At 39.5% G+C, this 17,260-nt stretch overlaps 1 protein-coding gene across 1 annotated transcript in view; it reads left to right on the plus strand.

Moving 5' to 3' along the window:
* LOC126755684 (BMP-binding endothelial regulator protein) overlaps positions 1-17,260 on the plus strand; it is a 147,466-nt gene that overhangs the window by 103,436 nt on the left and 26,770 nt on the right. The window contains exon 5 of the mRNA XM_050468426.1: positions 16,554-16,642. Within this exon, the coding sequence (XP_050324383.1) occupies positions 16,554-16,642 (89 nt within the window). The remainder of the gene's footprint in view (positions 1-16,553; positions 16,643-17,260) is intronic.

A 17,260-nucleotide genomic window follows, 5' to 3' on the forward strand; every position in this document is an offset into this window, starting at 1 on the left:
ACCGAGGTTCCGCGGTACCTCACAGTCATCCACTTTTTCATAGTTTTCTATATCTAATTGATTTTTTTTGTGGCGAATCGGCTAGTAAGTTATTCGGCAGCTTCGCATTCCCTTTCTCAACTCTCTTTTCCACTTATAATATTGTAGCGAACTAGCCAAAACATTGTGGTGACGAGATGAGTTTGAAGCCGCGGACTCCATCAAGGATACATACCATAGTCGGTCCAGCTAGTTCGAAGTTCACTAAATATCAAGGACATTAAACGCGTGTACAAATTTGTATTGGTCACTAAGCGTTATGCTAACTTAAAAGATCGACACAGGAATTCTTCTTTTCTATGGCCACATTAAGAACTAAATATAGCAGTCCACGTGCGATCTTTATAGATCAGCCATCTAACCTAACCTAATATAAAGGAGTTGCATTGAAGTCGCAGGTCTCACTTATAGTTCTAATCGCCTAAAATTAATAGTAAGTGCCGAAAAATTTCGAAGCAGTCATTTTGTGAGATTCAGTTGCTCTAAAAATTTATCTCACTTTATCTTCTTCTAAGAATGAAAATGTCAGATGTTAACTTTACGATCTGTTGGATGCCTTGAAAGCCGTTGCTGACAGCTAGCATGCAAACTAATTGTTATTGCTGTAATAGTTATGGCGATTTCAACTGATCCCAGTCGTTTCAGTTTGGTAGATTCCACTAACTTGAGAATTCGATATTCCGCTTTAACTTAGCCAGGGCATTCTCCACCTGGTCTTTCCAACGGAGTAGAACTCTTCATCTTCCTTTACTTCCCCGCACAGGTACTGCGTCGAATACTCTCAGACCTGGAGTATTTCATCCATCCGGACGACATAACCTAGCCATCGTAGCTGCTGTATCTTAATTCGCTGAACTATGTCAATGTCGTCGTATAACTCATACAGTTCATCGTTCCATCGACTGCGATATTTGGCGTTCCCAATGCGCAAAGATCCGTAAATCTTGCGCAAAATCTTTGTCTCAAAAACTCGTTACGTCGACTCATCAGATGTTGTCATCATACATGCCTCTGCACCATATAGAAGGGAATTGTAAAGTTTGGCTTTGTTCGTCGAGAGAGGACTTTACTTCTTAACAAGTAGTTCCAGTAAAATAATCACGGTAATCCAGTTCCATGCCATCAATATCCATAGACCACGCGTTTTTATTCAATTTAAGCAACGTAAATTTAGTTATCACAGTTTGGTAGCACTGGTTCTTGACAGGGACTTCTCGAATAGTGCTGTCAGTGTCAAATATGTCAAATAAGTTCAGTAAGTCCAAGTATTTTGAGTATATAATATAGTTTCTGAAGGCGATCCACTTACTTAAATGTTCATTGTCCACGCATTGCCAATTCCAAGTCGTTCGTGTGATAATATGTCTCGAGAAGTTGCTGATTTTCAATTTCAAAGATTAAATTTGTGTCTTTTACCGTAACGAAACCGAGAAAATTTGAATTTGGTTGTAGTTTTTTATCCTTTGCTTCTCTTTCTCACTCTCCATCTATAAGTTTTTAAATATTCCAGTATAATTGCAGAAAATATATATAAAGACCTCTCGTAAACTTCTTCAGACTTGTAACGATGAAGTGATTCCGAGTTTCTTCAACACTTGGTCCGTTTATCATAAAAGCTTTTTACAATGACAAGGTTCTTAAAACCCTTTTCGGTTACATCGTTGCTATAGGCATCTAGCAGTATTTGGAGGTGTGTTATCATCTCCATCTCCATCTCCAATATTTCTTATTTTCAATATTTCTCTTCTCTCTCTCCCTCTTTATCTTCTTCTTTTATCTGCTCTTTCTCTCTCAATCACTTTCTATCTATCTATAATCTTAAACCTTAACATCTCCTCATATGTTATAGTTTGGGGGTATCAAATTTAATTCCGAATCAATACCATTCATTTTAGTAGTCGTGTAGTCCCTCACCTTAGCCCACCTTTCCTCCTAACAGTCATGTAACATACATATATGTATATTGCATATATGTATATAACATATGTATATATGAAAATTTCTATTTTGTAACAAAAAGTTTAGCAATAAAATTGGGCTACCTATTAGCTTGTAACCGCAAAACCCCAAAATACGAGTATATGTGCGCGCTGCGGCCGCGCCAAGCCAGCTACCAAGTGACCGAGCCCTCTAACACCCATCTACCAGCTTATCGACTACTTGCCTGATGAATCCCAAGAAATTCTCATTCGTCGCTGTGAGACATTTTACGATCACATTTTCATAAACAAACAATTCATTAGGCGAAAGTGGTGCACATTTAACGATGTCTGTTTCGGATATTAAAGTGAGAGTAGACATTTATATGCGTGCTGCTCTTCGTCACCCAAAAACCCGCTCTACGCACCTGTCCACTAGCTATCGAGCTACTAACACTTAGTTTTTTAGCGCTTTTTAAGTGTCGACTGGCACCGTCATCGATCAATCGATGGCACGTGTACCATTCGAGCGAGTCAGTAGGCGAACGGCGACACCAAGTCAGCGGTCGTAAAAAAGCCAAATAACCCAAAATATGTCAGTTTGCATTAAGTTCGTGGTTTTCTTTCTGCGCTGCTGAGAAACATTTAAATTAATTACCTATAAATGTACCAGTTTATATTGTGGTAATTGTCGAAGTTTACAGGAATGCGGTCGAATAGTGGCGGAAGGTTTGGCCCTGTCAAGCTGTAAAATATATTGGGTTGTTCAGAAACTAGTTATCTCTAGTGACGCGTTCAATCTGGAATCGTTCTTACAGAAAATGCACATCGGCGACATTAAATGTACGGACTTAATTAACAATACCACTTACAAGCTGGAACCAAAGGTCGTTCCCATTAACATCCTCCAATTCCGGTATGAAAAAGTCATTAGTCATGGCTTTATATCGTTCCCATTGACGGTTTCATTTTCAAAGAAATATAGATCACACCAAACAATGATTTTCTACGCATTCAACCAAAAGTGAGCTTCATCACTGAACAAAAATTTGTTTGTGAAAATCCGGAACTTTTACCATCTCAAAAAGAGGGAGATTCACTGAACGTGCGACGCGCTTGATGATCTTGTCGCTTCAATTTCTACACGGTTTAGATTTTATAAGCCCGTAAAACAAGATTTTTCTGCAAAATCGTCCACAAAGCGGATAGGCACAGCTCCAATTTTTGCCCGTGATGGCGGAGTTAATGACATGAAGGTACCATAAAATTGATTAAACAGCTGGGGATAGTTCAGTGTAGTGACTGCTCTCTATCAGATAGAGACTTCAGTGAATCACAAAATCATGGGAGGTCATAACCGTTCTTAAGATCTATACGGTTCGGTACTTTTGCACGGTTTGCACGGCGGTTCTTACCGCCGACAAAGGTTAACTTCACAGAGCTTACAAAGCACCAAACGTCGAAACAAATTTAAGTTTGGACTAAATTCAAGTTCTACCAGCAGTAAGCCAGCCCATTCTATATACATATTTGGGACCGGATGAGATCTTGCCTAAATGAGATAGAAGATCTTTTAGCTGAAGCTGGAGCGTAATCTAATATAGAAATTACAATGGTGCTGAAGTTTCAACTCTTAATTGTGGAGGAATTTTGATTGGCAATAGGGTGAAAGTTGTTGCATTATTTTGTATTTCTGAATTTCTAAGGGCAATCTGATATTAAAAAAGCTTTGAACTATGTACAGACGAAACCTGTTACAGTATCCAATGAGAGTCTTCTTGAGCCGCACCAATATGTTCTGGATGCAGTGAAACGCAGATGGGGAAGCTACAGACATATCAGAAAACTGCACTCCGGACTACAACGGGATGTCTCTCATCGAACATCTTCACAGTGATTCCCGCATGCTCCCACTTAAGGAGCACAGTGAACACCTCTCAAAACAGTTTCTGCTGGTGTAATTTCGTAGAAATCATCCGTGCAGTCTCCAGCTTGTAGCGGAACCGCCTCCTTGGAGCATCCAGAGGTCCCTCCTCAACTACCTCGACGACATAAAACCATACGCCGACAAGAGTTCGGACGCAACAAACTTTAGACATGAGCTGAACGTCATTCACAGTGGAGCCATAAACACCTTCACCGACTCTCTCTCAATGAATGGCGTACTTGGAGTCAAGCCACCGCTCATTGCAGACGGCGAGCTAGGGTTGCTACGAGAATGACCCTTGCGCAGCTTCGTTCTGGATACTGTAGCAGGTTAGACTCCTACTTATCCAGAATCGTCCCCGACATATCAACACCACATGTCCACCGTGCGACGTGTCTTTTTTGCATGCCCAGCTAACTGACACCCCTCTCACTATGGTCCGACTCGTCGTTTCCTGAGCCTACCGTTGGATGACCTCGTTGACAACTTATCCGAACCTTATTATCTTAACAGTGACAAGTTAACGGTTACAACGGAGTCTTTTTGATGTATTCAAAATAGATATTATGCAATAGATCTGTGAACTTTTGGAATCTGTGAGCTTTTGGAGCGGTGAAGATCGCATAAAATGTCGAAAGTAGTATGTGCATATGGAGGAGGGCACTTCTCTTCCGAGAGTTTTTAATGCCGTAACATTTGAGACCTCATCTGTGGTCGAAAGATGAAGTGATGTTGAACTTCTGTATGTAATTGCTTAACTAAGATATTGCATTTTCTGAAAACTTTCTAAAAAAGAAAAAATAATAACAATGATGAAAGAGATTAAAGCATAATTATTTTAAACGAACATCAAACTCATCTTAACAACCTAACTATATCAACTAAAATATTTACACATCTAGAGATATTTATAATTTTAAATATTTATGTAGAGTACAGTGTTTTGTTTGTATGTATGTTCGTCTATACTTATCATGTTTGTTGAGGCGCCACAAATATTTAAGCAAACAGATTTGTATAAGCTCAGTTATGAAGATGCCAGCATATGGACACACTACATAACTAGACATACCTACTCATTTACATACACCATACATACATAGATATGTGTATACGTTTTGAGTAGACAGTTGCCATCATAAACACAGTGACGTTGCTTATCTCCACTGTTTAGAATTCTGACAGGTGTGACATGTAGTTCCGTGAAACGAAACTGTTAAGACTAGATTAGCACCCCAATCTGTGGAGATTAAGCAACAAAAAAAAACTCGAAAAAACCAGACAACAACAAATACTCATAGCAATAAATGAAGAATGTAGAAGAGAACAAACACCTCTGGTTATTAGGGTATACAACTAAATAGATTTATGTAAATGAATTTGCCGAGTAAATAAATATATTTACATATAAAATTGGTATGTGTGTCAGTAAATATGTAAGTAAGACGAATTTTGTACTGTAATTTGGTTGCCAGAGTAGCTCTGCTTCTTATTTGTACATGATTTTCCAAATAGCGCGTCAAGCTCGTTGCTTCACTACCGAAGTTGAAGAAAAAGTTCCAAGAAGATCAGCCAGTAACCCAGAGCTTTCCTATCCAATTGGACAGTATTAACAATTAGACAATATGACAACATGACCTTTGACTACGGGAAATACCGAAAACGTCTAGCTGCCGCCAACAGCTCAGAAGGAGAGACGTTGCCAAAAATTCTAAATTTCCAAACAGATCACCCAGTAACCCAGAGCTTTCGAAACCAATTGGATAATATGACCTTTGATTAAGAGAAATGCCAAAAAGTCTAGCTGCCGTTGACGGCTCAGCAGGAGAGACAGAGATAACTCTTCAACCTGATTAAAAAGTGGACGCCATCTTGTGCGAACACGCTAACTTCGACTGTAGTCGTTAGGACCAAACTCGCTACAGAACCAGAGACTACAATGATATGAGTAAGAGTAGTATGAGTTGTACTCATGTCAGGAATTTGTTCGCATTTCATTATTGCAGAATGCAAAAAGTTTAACTTCTCGAAAGTTAAACATTCTGGCCGATTTCGCTTATGCAGATCGTCGCCAGAATTGTCTTGACGGGATGGCTCTCGGTGCAATCTTTTATTGAGAATGTAAACCTATAATAGTATTAGTAGTATCAGTAGACGATTACGCATTGAATAGTTTATAAAATATTGTTTTAAACTGCTGAGCCGATTTGGTTTTCTTCAGCTACAGAACCAAGCTCCGCTCAAATTGCTAAAAGGTCAACTCTATGGGAGTTCAGATAGGCTTAAAAATACGTAAAATGTTTGGAAAATGCTGCCAAGTTACCTTTGGCCGGTTAAAATATCGAGCCCATTTCGATTACCTAGACCAGAACTCGTGGGTATGGTCTTGACGACGCTATTCTCGGTTGTTTTGTACACTTTAATCGTCAAAATTTTAACCAACAATCCAATATTAGACGATCACACTATATTCCACCACAAACGACGGTTTATATTATTTTAGAACAAGAAGAAACGTTAAATTCGGATATACCGGGATAAAAGGACGTTGTCAAAATATTGGAAAAACTGAAAGACTAGTTCGCGTATACACAGACAGGGAGATATGGCAAAATTGACGCAACTCGTCAGGCTAATTATCTCTTTTAGGCTTTACAGATATCGTGCCAAGCTTAGTATATCCTGTTCAGGGTATAATTGCAGGCAAGGAGACATTCAGTTCTGCTGACTTTCGTTGTGAGAACTACAGACACCATATGGTTTTTATATGATGTGATTATCACAAAAAAAGTAGTCGTCGCATTATTGTCCGGGAGTCTTGAACTAGAAAACGCCAGACTATATATAATGTCTAGAAATATGAAGTTTCATAGGCGACCGAACCACTAAAGTTTCCTCAAAAGCTTCAAAGTCATAAAACCAGTACTGTACTTCCAGTTTCTAGTCTGTACAATAAGATTTATGCCCGGGGAACCTTCGCGCTTTGGAAACTTATCCAACACAAGTTTTAAAACGATTAGCTTTATCCATGAAAGATTTTATTTTGGGGAAATCGCCAATCTTCTGTTATTGTAAAATTCTGGTCCAGTAAGACTTTCAGCTTCTGTAGAAGTTTTCCAAACATAACCTCAAAAACCAAAAAAAAATTATACCATGAACTATTTAAGTTGAAACTTTTTTCCGGTCTCTCTAGACGTCTAAAATCAGAGATGGACAGATTTAGGCCCATATTATTTATTGATTTCTAAAGTCTTGTGATAAAGATCCGAATGTTAAAAAACTGTTAGGCGACTTATCGAGATCCTTCTAAGGATTGACATTTTAACCTAATAACCTGTCGATGTTTCAACAAGACTTAGGAAAGTTGGCAAATTCGATGTAATTAGTTGTCACCAATAGCAGTCTCTCATTCGAGGCTAATTTCTTTTCTTCACTGGTTATGTGTTTTACGTGGCGAGTCCCAAACCCAGCGCACAACTCTGGGGAGGGGCTGTTGCGCCTTCTCCCTTTAACTCGCCTTCAAACGGAGGTTTTTTGGCTACCGGACCAGAAGTCGTGAGCTGCTTGAGCCGTATTTAAAAGAATCGTTTCGGGCCACTCCAAGTGAATGGCGCTCAGAGAACTTTCCTCACTTGCGCGAACTTCTACACATGACTCCATCCTCCATTTAATACAGTGGCTATATAAAGCAGCGCAAATTCGGTGTAGGACTCGTGCTGGGAGAGAGACTCAATCGCCGAGTCCTGGCATTCATGCCGGCGGAGGAACGTCTAGCCAAAAGCCGACTCAAAACGAAATTCTTTCTGCGGAAGATTTGTGGTCCTTTTTCCCATTGACATAGTTCAGCGAATTAAGAGAATTCGATGTAGTTCCCTCCGGGGGAAGCAGAGGAAGAGAAAGATCTCCACTCCGTTGGAGAGATCAGGTGTCTACGCCAGTAAAGAAGAAAAATAATAGCAGTGCAGAATATATTCTTCAAACATAAGACTGCTCAGAGTCTGTAAATGCTTTTCAAAGATAACCTTAAAAAAGTCTTAATCACTTTTCGAATATCAACAGTCTTCTCTTGGCTCTGTAACTGTCCATACCTGTTGTAGCTTGAGTACTGCCCATTTGATTTTTACATAACCTCACTAAACTGCTTGCCAACTTATCTTCTGAGTTTAAACATTTATCGATTTAATTGCTTCACAAGCAAGCCCTTAAGTATCTAAAAGTCACGCACGAATCGCATTCTATGGCTTTTGGCAAAGAACAGGGCACCAAAGTTTTTGATTAAAAAACTGTAACTGCAAAACGGAAAACGAGAGACGAAAATTGCAAACAAATGAATGACAAAATGATTATTGTTGCTTTTGTTATTGCAATTCTGTTGGCTATCATTTGTTTTCCATTACCGGTAAACAGACACACACACACATACACTTTTCCACGGCGGCTGCGTGCTGCCGCGTCGCTACGAAGTCCTAAATCACGCACTTGGCTCTTTCTGAGAATCACCAAAACCGAGAGCCATAGAGACGAAGCGCCGTAGAGCCAAAGCAGCACTTGTGAACCGTTGCATGTCTTGATTATGCTGGCCTGCATCCGCTGACACAACAGACAACGGTTATAGTACCAATGTAGCCCTTCTTCACTGGCTCGCTTGTACACTTGTGTTGCTGTTGTTGTTGTAAAGGTTTTGTTGCACCGTGTCCGTCTGGCCGATGGAGTGCGATAAGCGGCAGCGCGGCGTGTAGTCGGCGGCCAGCAGCAGGCAGCCAAGAATGTCGGACAATGCTATGCATGCTGCTGCCCCTTCTTCTTCTGCTTCTCCTTCATCTTCTTTTCACCGCTTCTTGCCAGCTTCTCTGGCTTCTTTTTGCCGTGTGTCATGTGGCGTGTCGAGTTTTTACTTTTCGCCATTGGCATTGCCGTGTCGTCGATTGCCGTCCTTTGCCTTTGCCCTCGCTGCTGTTATTTTATCGTATCTGCTGTTGTTTTTGTTGCCGCTTTCGTTGGCTTTTGTTGTGTCATGTTTTTGTTGGCAACATCATTCGGTAATTACGGTGCTTCTTGGCTGGCGCTAGCACTTTTTCTGATGTTTTCATTCACTTTGTACGATTGGATAACTCGGCGGCGGCCTCAATGGTACAAAATACCTACCACACAGCAGCATAAAAAGTTACAGACGGTCTTCGTATTAATAGAAACAGTATGCGGCATATTGTAAATTAGCGGTTGAAGCAAATCGATAAGCTATGAGACTTTAACAAATCCAAATCAATGATAAGTTACTGCGCTAAAGCAATGGTACGGTGCATCTTTCCGAATAAAGAGAATTAAAAGTGCTTTCTGCCTGTTACTGGAGTTATCCCATGCGATCGAGGATGTGCAACACGGTAGATCGGAAATATAGAAAATTCCTATTGGCGCTTCTTGCAAGAGACTGTAGGAACAAGATCGTAATACTAACTGACGACACACGCGCGCAGAAAAGGACTGACAGATTGAGAAGACTGCAGGAAATGTCCAGAGCAAGGCGCCTGGAAAACAATGGTGCATCTCTTGTGCACTTGTCTCGCATTGGCAAGACTACGCTTTAAGCATTTGGGGTCCACACGGTTTGATACACTGGAGGAAGTATCGATAGTGAGCCCACAGAGTCTGTTAAAATTCGAGTCAAGCGCAGGCATCCTAAAGGATGACTATTCTTCATGGACCTAGTGACTGAACTCCATCTAGTATCGCAAACGACCAAAACTGGGCTATGCGTGGCTCATTGACCTGATAGACTAACCTAACCTATCCTCGATAGCTTATTTTCCTCCAGGCCCTTCAAATTTCAGTGGCTTTTATAAATAAGTCAACATTTATATATGTTTCAATATTATTTGCATTCACCAAATAAATCCAGCCAAACGTCCGAAGTATTGGGTCTAAAATTATATACAAGCGGTTGTTTTTTTCTATTGTGAATCGTATTCTAGTGAGAGTTTTCTGGAACGACTGGAAAAATAGTAGTCAGAAGGGGCAAGATGTGTGCTATAACATGAGTTAGGCAAAACTTCTCATCCTCTGCATTCCAAATAGTTTTTTAACGATCATACGAAATGACGCCGAACGTTGTCAAAATGGAAAATTATTTTCTCGTATCTAGTCGCAAATTCCGGGCGTTCTTCAGCAACAATTCGCTTTAATTGGAAGAGTAGTTATCTATAGCGTTATAGCATTGACAGACGGCAGCGTTAAACCAGATTAATTGCATTTTTCGAGATTAATTCAGGAGTTACCACAGCTAACTCCGTTGCTGAATCCAAAAATAACTCTCAAAATTTTAGGGAGTTTGTGAGATTTTCGTTGGCAACATTGTTAAAAATGGCCAATTTTCATCTATTGTGAATGAAATACAAGCAACCCTCAAATTCTCAATATAATATCAATAAAACTTCTATGTTATGATGCAGTTTCAAAAATAATGTGTTGATATGCTTTTGTAATAAAAAATGGTTTGGTAAAAATTGGTCGGCTAACAACCGTAATGTTTATCTTCTTTCAATATTCATTGAAAATATGTATTATAAAAAGGACAATGAGCTGTTTATGAGAGTTTCAAACTCGCATAGCTGCCGTCTGTCACCTACAAATTTGGATCTGATTAAGTGCGCAGTTAATCCGGATTAACGCTGCCGTCTGTCAAGGCTATTACTCATTAATGGTTTCACCCTGCTTTCGAAGCTCATAATACAGCACGCTCTTCTGATCCCACCAAATATAGATCTTGGAGTCATAGCTATTCGGCTTTGCTGTTGATTTGGCTGGCTGGCCAGGTTTCATATATGGTATTTTGTGTTTAGAGATGTCGGAATGGATACATTTTTCATTTTTTCATCACCACTCACAATCAGATGCAAAAACGACTTCCTTTTGTAGCGTTCAAGTAGCACGTCTGCCATGCAAAATCGTCTTTCAAAGTCTCTTTGCTTCAACGCATATGACAACCAATTTCCTTGCATTTGTAAGCATTCGGTTGCTGTACAACTTTTTTAATGACTGCTGGAGAGACTACTAAGGATTATTCGAGTTCTTCATGTGTTTGAAAATAATTTCAATCGTGTTAGGCTTCCAGTGCCTCATCAAACTTGTTTTGTCCTCGCCTTCATCTTCCAAGACAAATTTACCATTTCTAATTCGTGCAGATCTCTTTTGGGACGTTTGCTGAGCTAAAGAATAAACTTCGAACCAAATACATATGTTGACTTTAGGCGGAGGTTTTCTTCATATGGAAATAAAGAAGAATAGCTCAAAAAAATAGAACAAAGTCACTAAATTTTTTCGAAAAATGGCGTCGCCTTAACGTTTGGGAAACAATGCTTTCCGATTATCAGGATGCCATGAAACATATTATTACTGGCGATGAGTCTTGCATCTATTCTTACCACCCGGAAAGAGACGATCAATCCGCCAAAGATCTAGGCAAAGATTAGTCGGAGCCGGAAAAACCACTTCAAACCAGATCAAAAATTGAGGTTATGTTGACATTTTTCTTCCATTATCGAGTTGTGGTGCTCTCCGTATTCCTTCCGACCGGCCAAATTGTCAACAAGGCGTACCATTCCTGATTTACCTCCGTCTGACTTTTGGCTAGTCAGCAAACTCAAAAGACCTCTCCGGGGAAACCTTTTTGAATCAGTTGAAGTCATTACACGTGAATCGCTACGTGTATTGAAGGCTATTTCGGAAATCGACTTTAACAACTGTTTCGAGGATTGGAAAAAACAGTGACACAAGTGCATTGGGGCCAAGGGGTATTACTGTGTGGGGGACGACATAAATTTGGAAGAATAAATTAAGAATTTGAAAATTATTAACAAAGTCTTACTATTTTTTTGTATAGTAATGTATATAAAAAACCAGCGAGACAAGCTGAGTTGTCTTTTTTATTTGACAAAAATCAATTATTATTCACGGCAACGCTACAATCTATACTATAGCATATAGCTGTCATACAAACTAATCGATCAAAATCAAGAAATGTGAAATGAAATGTGTTCTTTTTATCTCAAAGGCGTTCTTAACTGTACAACTGGGATCCTTCGTAATCCTTTCCTCATTACTTAGCCTAACCTAACCTACATATATGTAGATCAGTACAAGTTCTAGACTATAACATATTTTTGAGCTTGATATCAGTTTCAAAAATCGTATATCACAAAGCACTACACGATTTTGGATTGAAGATATTGGCAAAATACAGTCAGTTCCTCATTTTAGGCGTAGAGCCTATTTGTCATATAATTTCACTAGCTTATTTGATATTACAATAAATTGTGTAAAGGTATCGAAAACCTCCTTCGCACCCAGCAAGCTCCTGGATTTGTTCAGAGTGCTACACATTTGTGACCATATTTAATATAGGAGAGGGCACAATAGACCATAGGTCGTGGTGGAAAACCTCAATTAATTTCTATAATCTATCTATCTATCGAAACTAAACAAGTATTTCAAATCTTCCAGGATATGAAACCAATTTTTTCGAAATCTTTTCCAACCCATTTACGTCGTGACCATACAAAACTTAATTTATTGCAGAACCTTTTATCACTTAGAATTTGGGAAAGTTTTTTTTATACGGTTTTGCTCTAAACTTAACCCTTTTCCACTTGTTTCTTGTTATTTTCCTTATTCACTTGTCTGCAACTGTAGAAATTCAGCATTGTCTCGTCTCTCCTGGATGCAGTGCAAATGCCGGCCACATTGACCCTTCAAAAGTGCAGCCAGGAATACGAAGGCATGAAGGCGTGCGCTTGTAGTACAAAGCCTGTTACAGCGCCAGCGCCACTGCCATGCAGGTGGTCTCACCTCACCTAGTGGTCGGTGCGCGTACCTTTTACTACCTTCTGCCGGTACTCCTACTCGCTGCAGACATTTCCACGGCTACTACTTAAAAATATTTGGAGTTTGTTTTAGTTGTTGTTAGTAGCTATTGTTATTGTATTTGCTGTTGCTGTTGCTGTTTTTGATTAACATTTTTGTTGTTGGTGTTGTTGTTTTTGCTACATTTCAGAGGCATTGTTTCGACTCGGTTGCTGGATTTTAAGAATGGCCAGTGAAAAAGGCAAACGGCGAGGCGGCGCGTTTAAGAATGCAGATATTCGAATAAAGATGAATGTACATACATATGTATGTATGCATGTATGTGTGTGTTTGTTTGTGTCTTTCTTGTGGACCACTAAATATGTTAGCGCCGCTAACAACAACACAATGCAACTTAACAACGTATTTGCAGCACTTAAAGTACAATCAGTATAAAATGTAGGGAAACAACAACAAATCACTTGCTACACACATACAATACATACAAACGTGAGTATACATATGCATGTGTATATGTATTTGTATGCGTGCAACAAGGTATTGTGTGCATTAATGAGCTCAAGTGGCCGAAACGTCGAACAACTTGCTGCCCAACATTGCAGCAACCATTGTTTTGTTGTATGTAATTGTTGTTGTTGTTGTTGTTGTTGCTGTTGACGATCCATGTTTTTGGCTGCTGTGCAGGAGTTCGTTTGTTATACACCTATTTGATGATGTAGCATTTCCGCTTTTACTTAAGCCTTAAGTGTGTTGATAAGCGCTATTGTTTACACACACACACAGACTCGCTTAAACACACACACATGTGCATGTGAAAACCTTTTGTGCCTCGCTTTTGCTGCTGTGCTGAAAGATTTGTCCGATCAATTTGCCTTACAGGTAGATATTAGCCATTAGAAGTGTGTTCTTGGTACCTCATAAATAATATGATCGTTTGACTCATGCGCTTGGGCGTATATATATACATGTATGTATGTATGTATGTATGTGTATGTTTATAAAAAAATATATGTATTTGAGTGTGTCATGTCTTAAGCGCCAGCATAAATAAGAAAAACAAATAAGGTAGAGGCAAATTTGGTTGTTGGAAATGCATATAAAGGGTGATCCATTTCAAGGTTCCCTTTTTTTAAGGAAAAACACAGAAACTTTAAATTTAATGAAGAATGCATATTATCATTCGAAAGGACATTCTTTGGCATTTATTTTTTGAAAATTAACTCTTTGAAATGTTGGCCACTGCTACGTCTCAGATGGTCCTTCTGTTTAGACCCATTTTCGATGAGCATTTCGATTGGTAACTGGCGAATAACACGCGTGATATTTTGTTCCAAGACCTGAATCGAAGCGGTATTGTTCGCTTAGACGTTAGACTTTACATATCCCCACAGGAAAAAGTCTAACGGTGTAAAATCACACCAATCGACCGACTCAAAATGTGGAATCATCTGCTCACCGAAGTGTTCTCTCAATAAATCCATTGATTGATGCGATGTGTGGGAAGTGGCGTCGTCTTGTTGAAACCAAATGTCGCGGAGATCACGAGCTTCAATTTCACGGATCATATAGTCGGTTATCACAGCGCTATAACGGTTGTCATTGACGCTTACGTTCTCACCGGCCGCTGAAGCGTTAATTCCATCGGCGCACAAACCACATTAAACCGTTGCAGCTCTTGAATCTCTTCAGGTTGCTCTTCATCCCAAATGCGACAATTTTGCTTGCTTACCTACAATTTGAGCCAGAAATGGTCCTCATCGCTGAACAAAAGTTGGCTCGAAAACGTCGGATCTTCTTGGATATTTTCATGAGCCCATAGAGCGAGCGATGTCGCTTAGGAAGGTCGGACTTCTTTAGTTCTTGCACAAGCTGTATTTTTTACGCTTTCAATTTAAGATCTCGATGTAAATCGTTCCATACGTCAGTCCGAGTTATTGCAAACGGTGCTACGATGGCGTAGCCGGAAGCCTTGCCCTTAAGATGGGATGTTTTTCCTGTCGAACACTACCTGCCTGGCTCCGCGGTATACTGCCTCAACCTTGGCTGTTACAACCATAAAAAGCTGTACCGATCGCTCGTCATTACAGGCTATCATCTTGATTTGGCACTGGTACCATCCGGTATCTGCGCATGACGGTGTCAGACCCAAAGTAAAAAAGTTGCTTAAAAGTACTTCCAGCGATGTGTTTGTCAACACAGCTTGCACTCATTTCCATTCGGCTTTCTTCTTCGGGAACATACCAATGATAATGCGGCTCCGGGTCACATTTGTAAACGCTTTCGTCTTTGTCTTCGGTTCAAATTTAAAATTGTATAGATGTAAGCTCCTCATTTGTTGGTGTTCGGAACCACCTCAGCAAGTAGGCAGTCGATACTTCTCTGCATACCATGCCTTCGCTGAGCCACCGACCTTACAAATTGGTCATTGCCTGACAGACGCACTACTAGTGGCAACACTTTTGATATCCCCATCGCCTTCCTGCTTAGCAGCCATATTTTGGCTAGAGGTTGGTTTGGTTACGTCTTGCAACTGGTTCCCAACAGCTGCAAAGGGTCGAATTGTTGCTAGTCCGTCCCTTCGTCTTGATACTGTGGTATCTCGGAAACGATTTAGCATGGGAATTTTTGTCAATTGAAGTTAGATTTCTATATGTTAATGAATATATGTTTGGCAGTTGTTTGTTTACTACTCGAAATCAACGAAAAAGCTGAACAATGAGTTTGTTTGAAATTTTAACATCAGTTTCGCTAGCTGATGAGCAGCGCGATCTACATCCTGCGCCATAATGCACGAAGATTGGGGAAGTTTTGGATCGTTTGCATCTTAAGCAAATTAAGGTGTCCCCTTGATAACATCGAGAAAATATAAAGAAACAGTGTGTTAGAGTGATAGCAGAGGATCTCAACATAAACGTATTTTGTTAGAGTTTTGATAAAAAGCTTCAATGCACAACTTAGCTAAGGACTCTACATTCTTCAAACTCACCACTACTTGTACCGAGACGTGAATTTATGATTATAACGAAGAAAGTGTTCAATAATCTAGTGAATGGCACTCCAAAAATGAGTCGACTCCGAAAAAAACTAAATTCGTTGAAGGTACCAAAGGCCTTCCCGAGGCTTAAAGCCAAAGAAAAAAAATGGCGTAAGCGTAGCCGTGCCTGTATTCACACAAAATGTATTCGTATGAAAATTTTTGAAAATGTTAATTATATTTTTAGTCCTGATCAAATATCCGGTATACAATTTAAAGTCAATCAGATTGGTCGAGATCCTCACTGCTCTAACGACAGTCGGTTCTATATTATCGAAATGGACCCGAATTTTTAACCGGCCAAGCACTGTCAACTCGACATCATGACTTCAAATTATATGGGTAACGTTTTATACCGCTACAACAACAACATTTTGTTAAACGGCGGATTTGAACGGATTGTTTAAGGACTGTTAACTCGACAATACCAGCTAACTAAGTCCTAAGTTTTTCTTCGATAGCTTCGATGGTATTATATATTGCCTTGACAAATAAACTCATGAAGTCCAAATCCTCTCTGTGAGTTTACGATGTCGTCATTTAAGCTCGAAAGCTTTGGGATCATTATAAATCCAGTTCTCGCGTTCGCTCTTTTAAGCTAACAAAGGGTTTTAGTACCAATATTGCCGCGCGGTATTCATACACTTGGTCACAGCAGTCATCTGAGATTATAGAAATATATTTCAAATAAATTTTCCATTATTTTTAGATGACTGATTTTTCTTTAACTTCCTCACATTCGCTCAGAGAACTTACAATATGTTTCTTTCTTTCGCAGGCAATTTGTTATCGTGTTCCAATGAAGGTGAAGTGGTGCAAATTACGGAACTGAAAATAACTTCAAAATGTTATCAGTGTACCTGCAAGGTGAGTTCAAATGCATGCAATAAAATTTTCGATATGTTTAATAAAGAATGATCCCTTTCGAGATTCCCTACTTAAAAAAAGGCACAAAAACTTCAAATTTACTGCGGAATGTTCATTATTATTCGAAAAAACATTCTTTGGCATTTGTTTTTTGAATATTATATCTTTTAAAAGTTGGGCACGGCTACGTCTCTGATGGACCAATCCGTTGAGTCCAATTTTCGTTGACTAGTTCGAGCATTTCGACTGGTGGTGATGCTTTTCTTCAAGGCCTGAATCAAAGCGGGATTGTCATCTATGCGGTCGTTACGTTCTCACCGGCATCATTTTTGAAGAATTTTATAGAGCGATGATTCCACTGGCCCACAAGCCTGACCAAACCATTGTTTTTCCTGAATGAAATGACAGATTTTGAATCTCTTCAGGTTCGTCTTCGCCCTAAATGCGGCAATTTTGCTTGTTTACCTACCACTTGAGCTAAAAGTGGACCGCATTGCTCAACAAAATTTGGTTTGAAAACTCTGGATCTTCTTGGTACTTTTCAAGAGCCCTTGGAGCGAAGCGATGTCGTTAGAAAAGATCGAGTTCAGTTTTTATATTGAAATTTTAGCAAATTTT

The sequence above is a fragment of the Bactrocera neohumeralis genome, chromosome 4 (assembly GCF_024586455.1).
Source record: "Bactrocera neohumeralis isolate Rockhampton chromosome 4, APGP_CSIRO_Bneo_wtdbg2-racon-allhic-juicebox.fasta_v2, whole genome shotgun sequence".
In the NCBI taxonomy this organism is placed as follows: Eukaryota; Metazoa; Arthropoda; class Insecta; order Diptera; family Tephritidae; genus Bactrocera; species Bactrocera neohumeralis.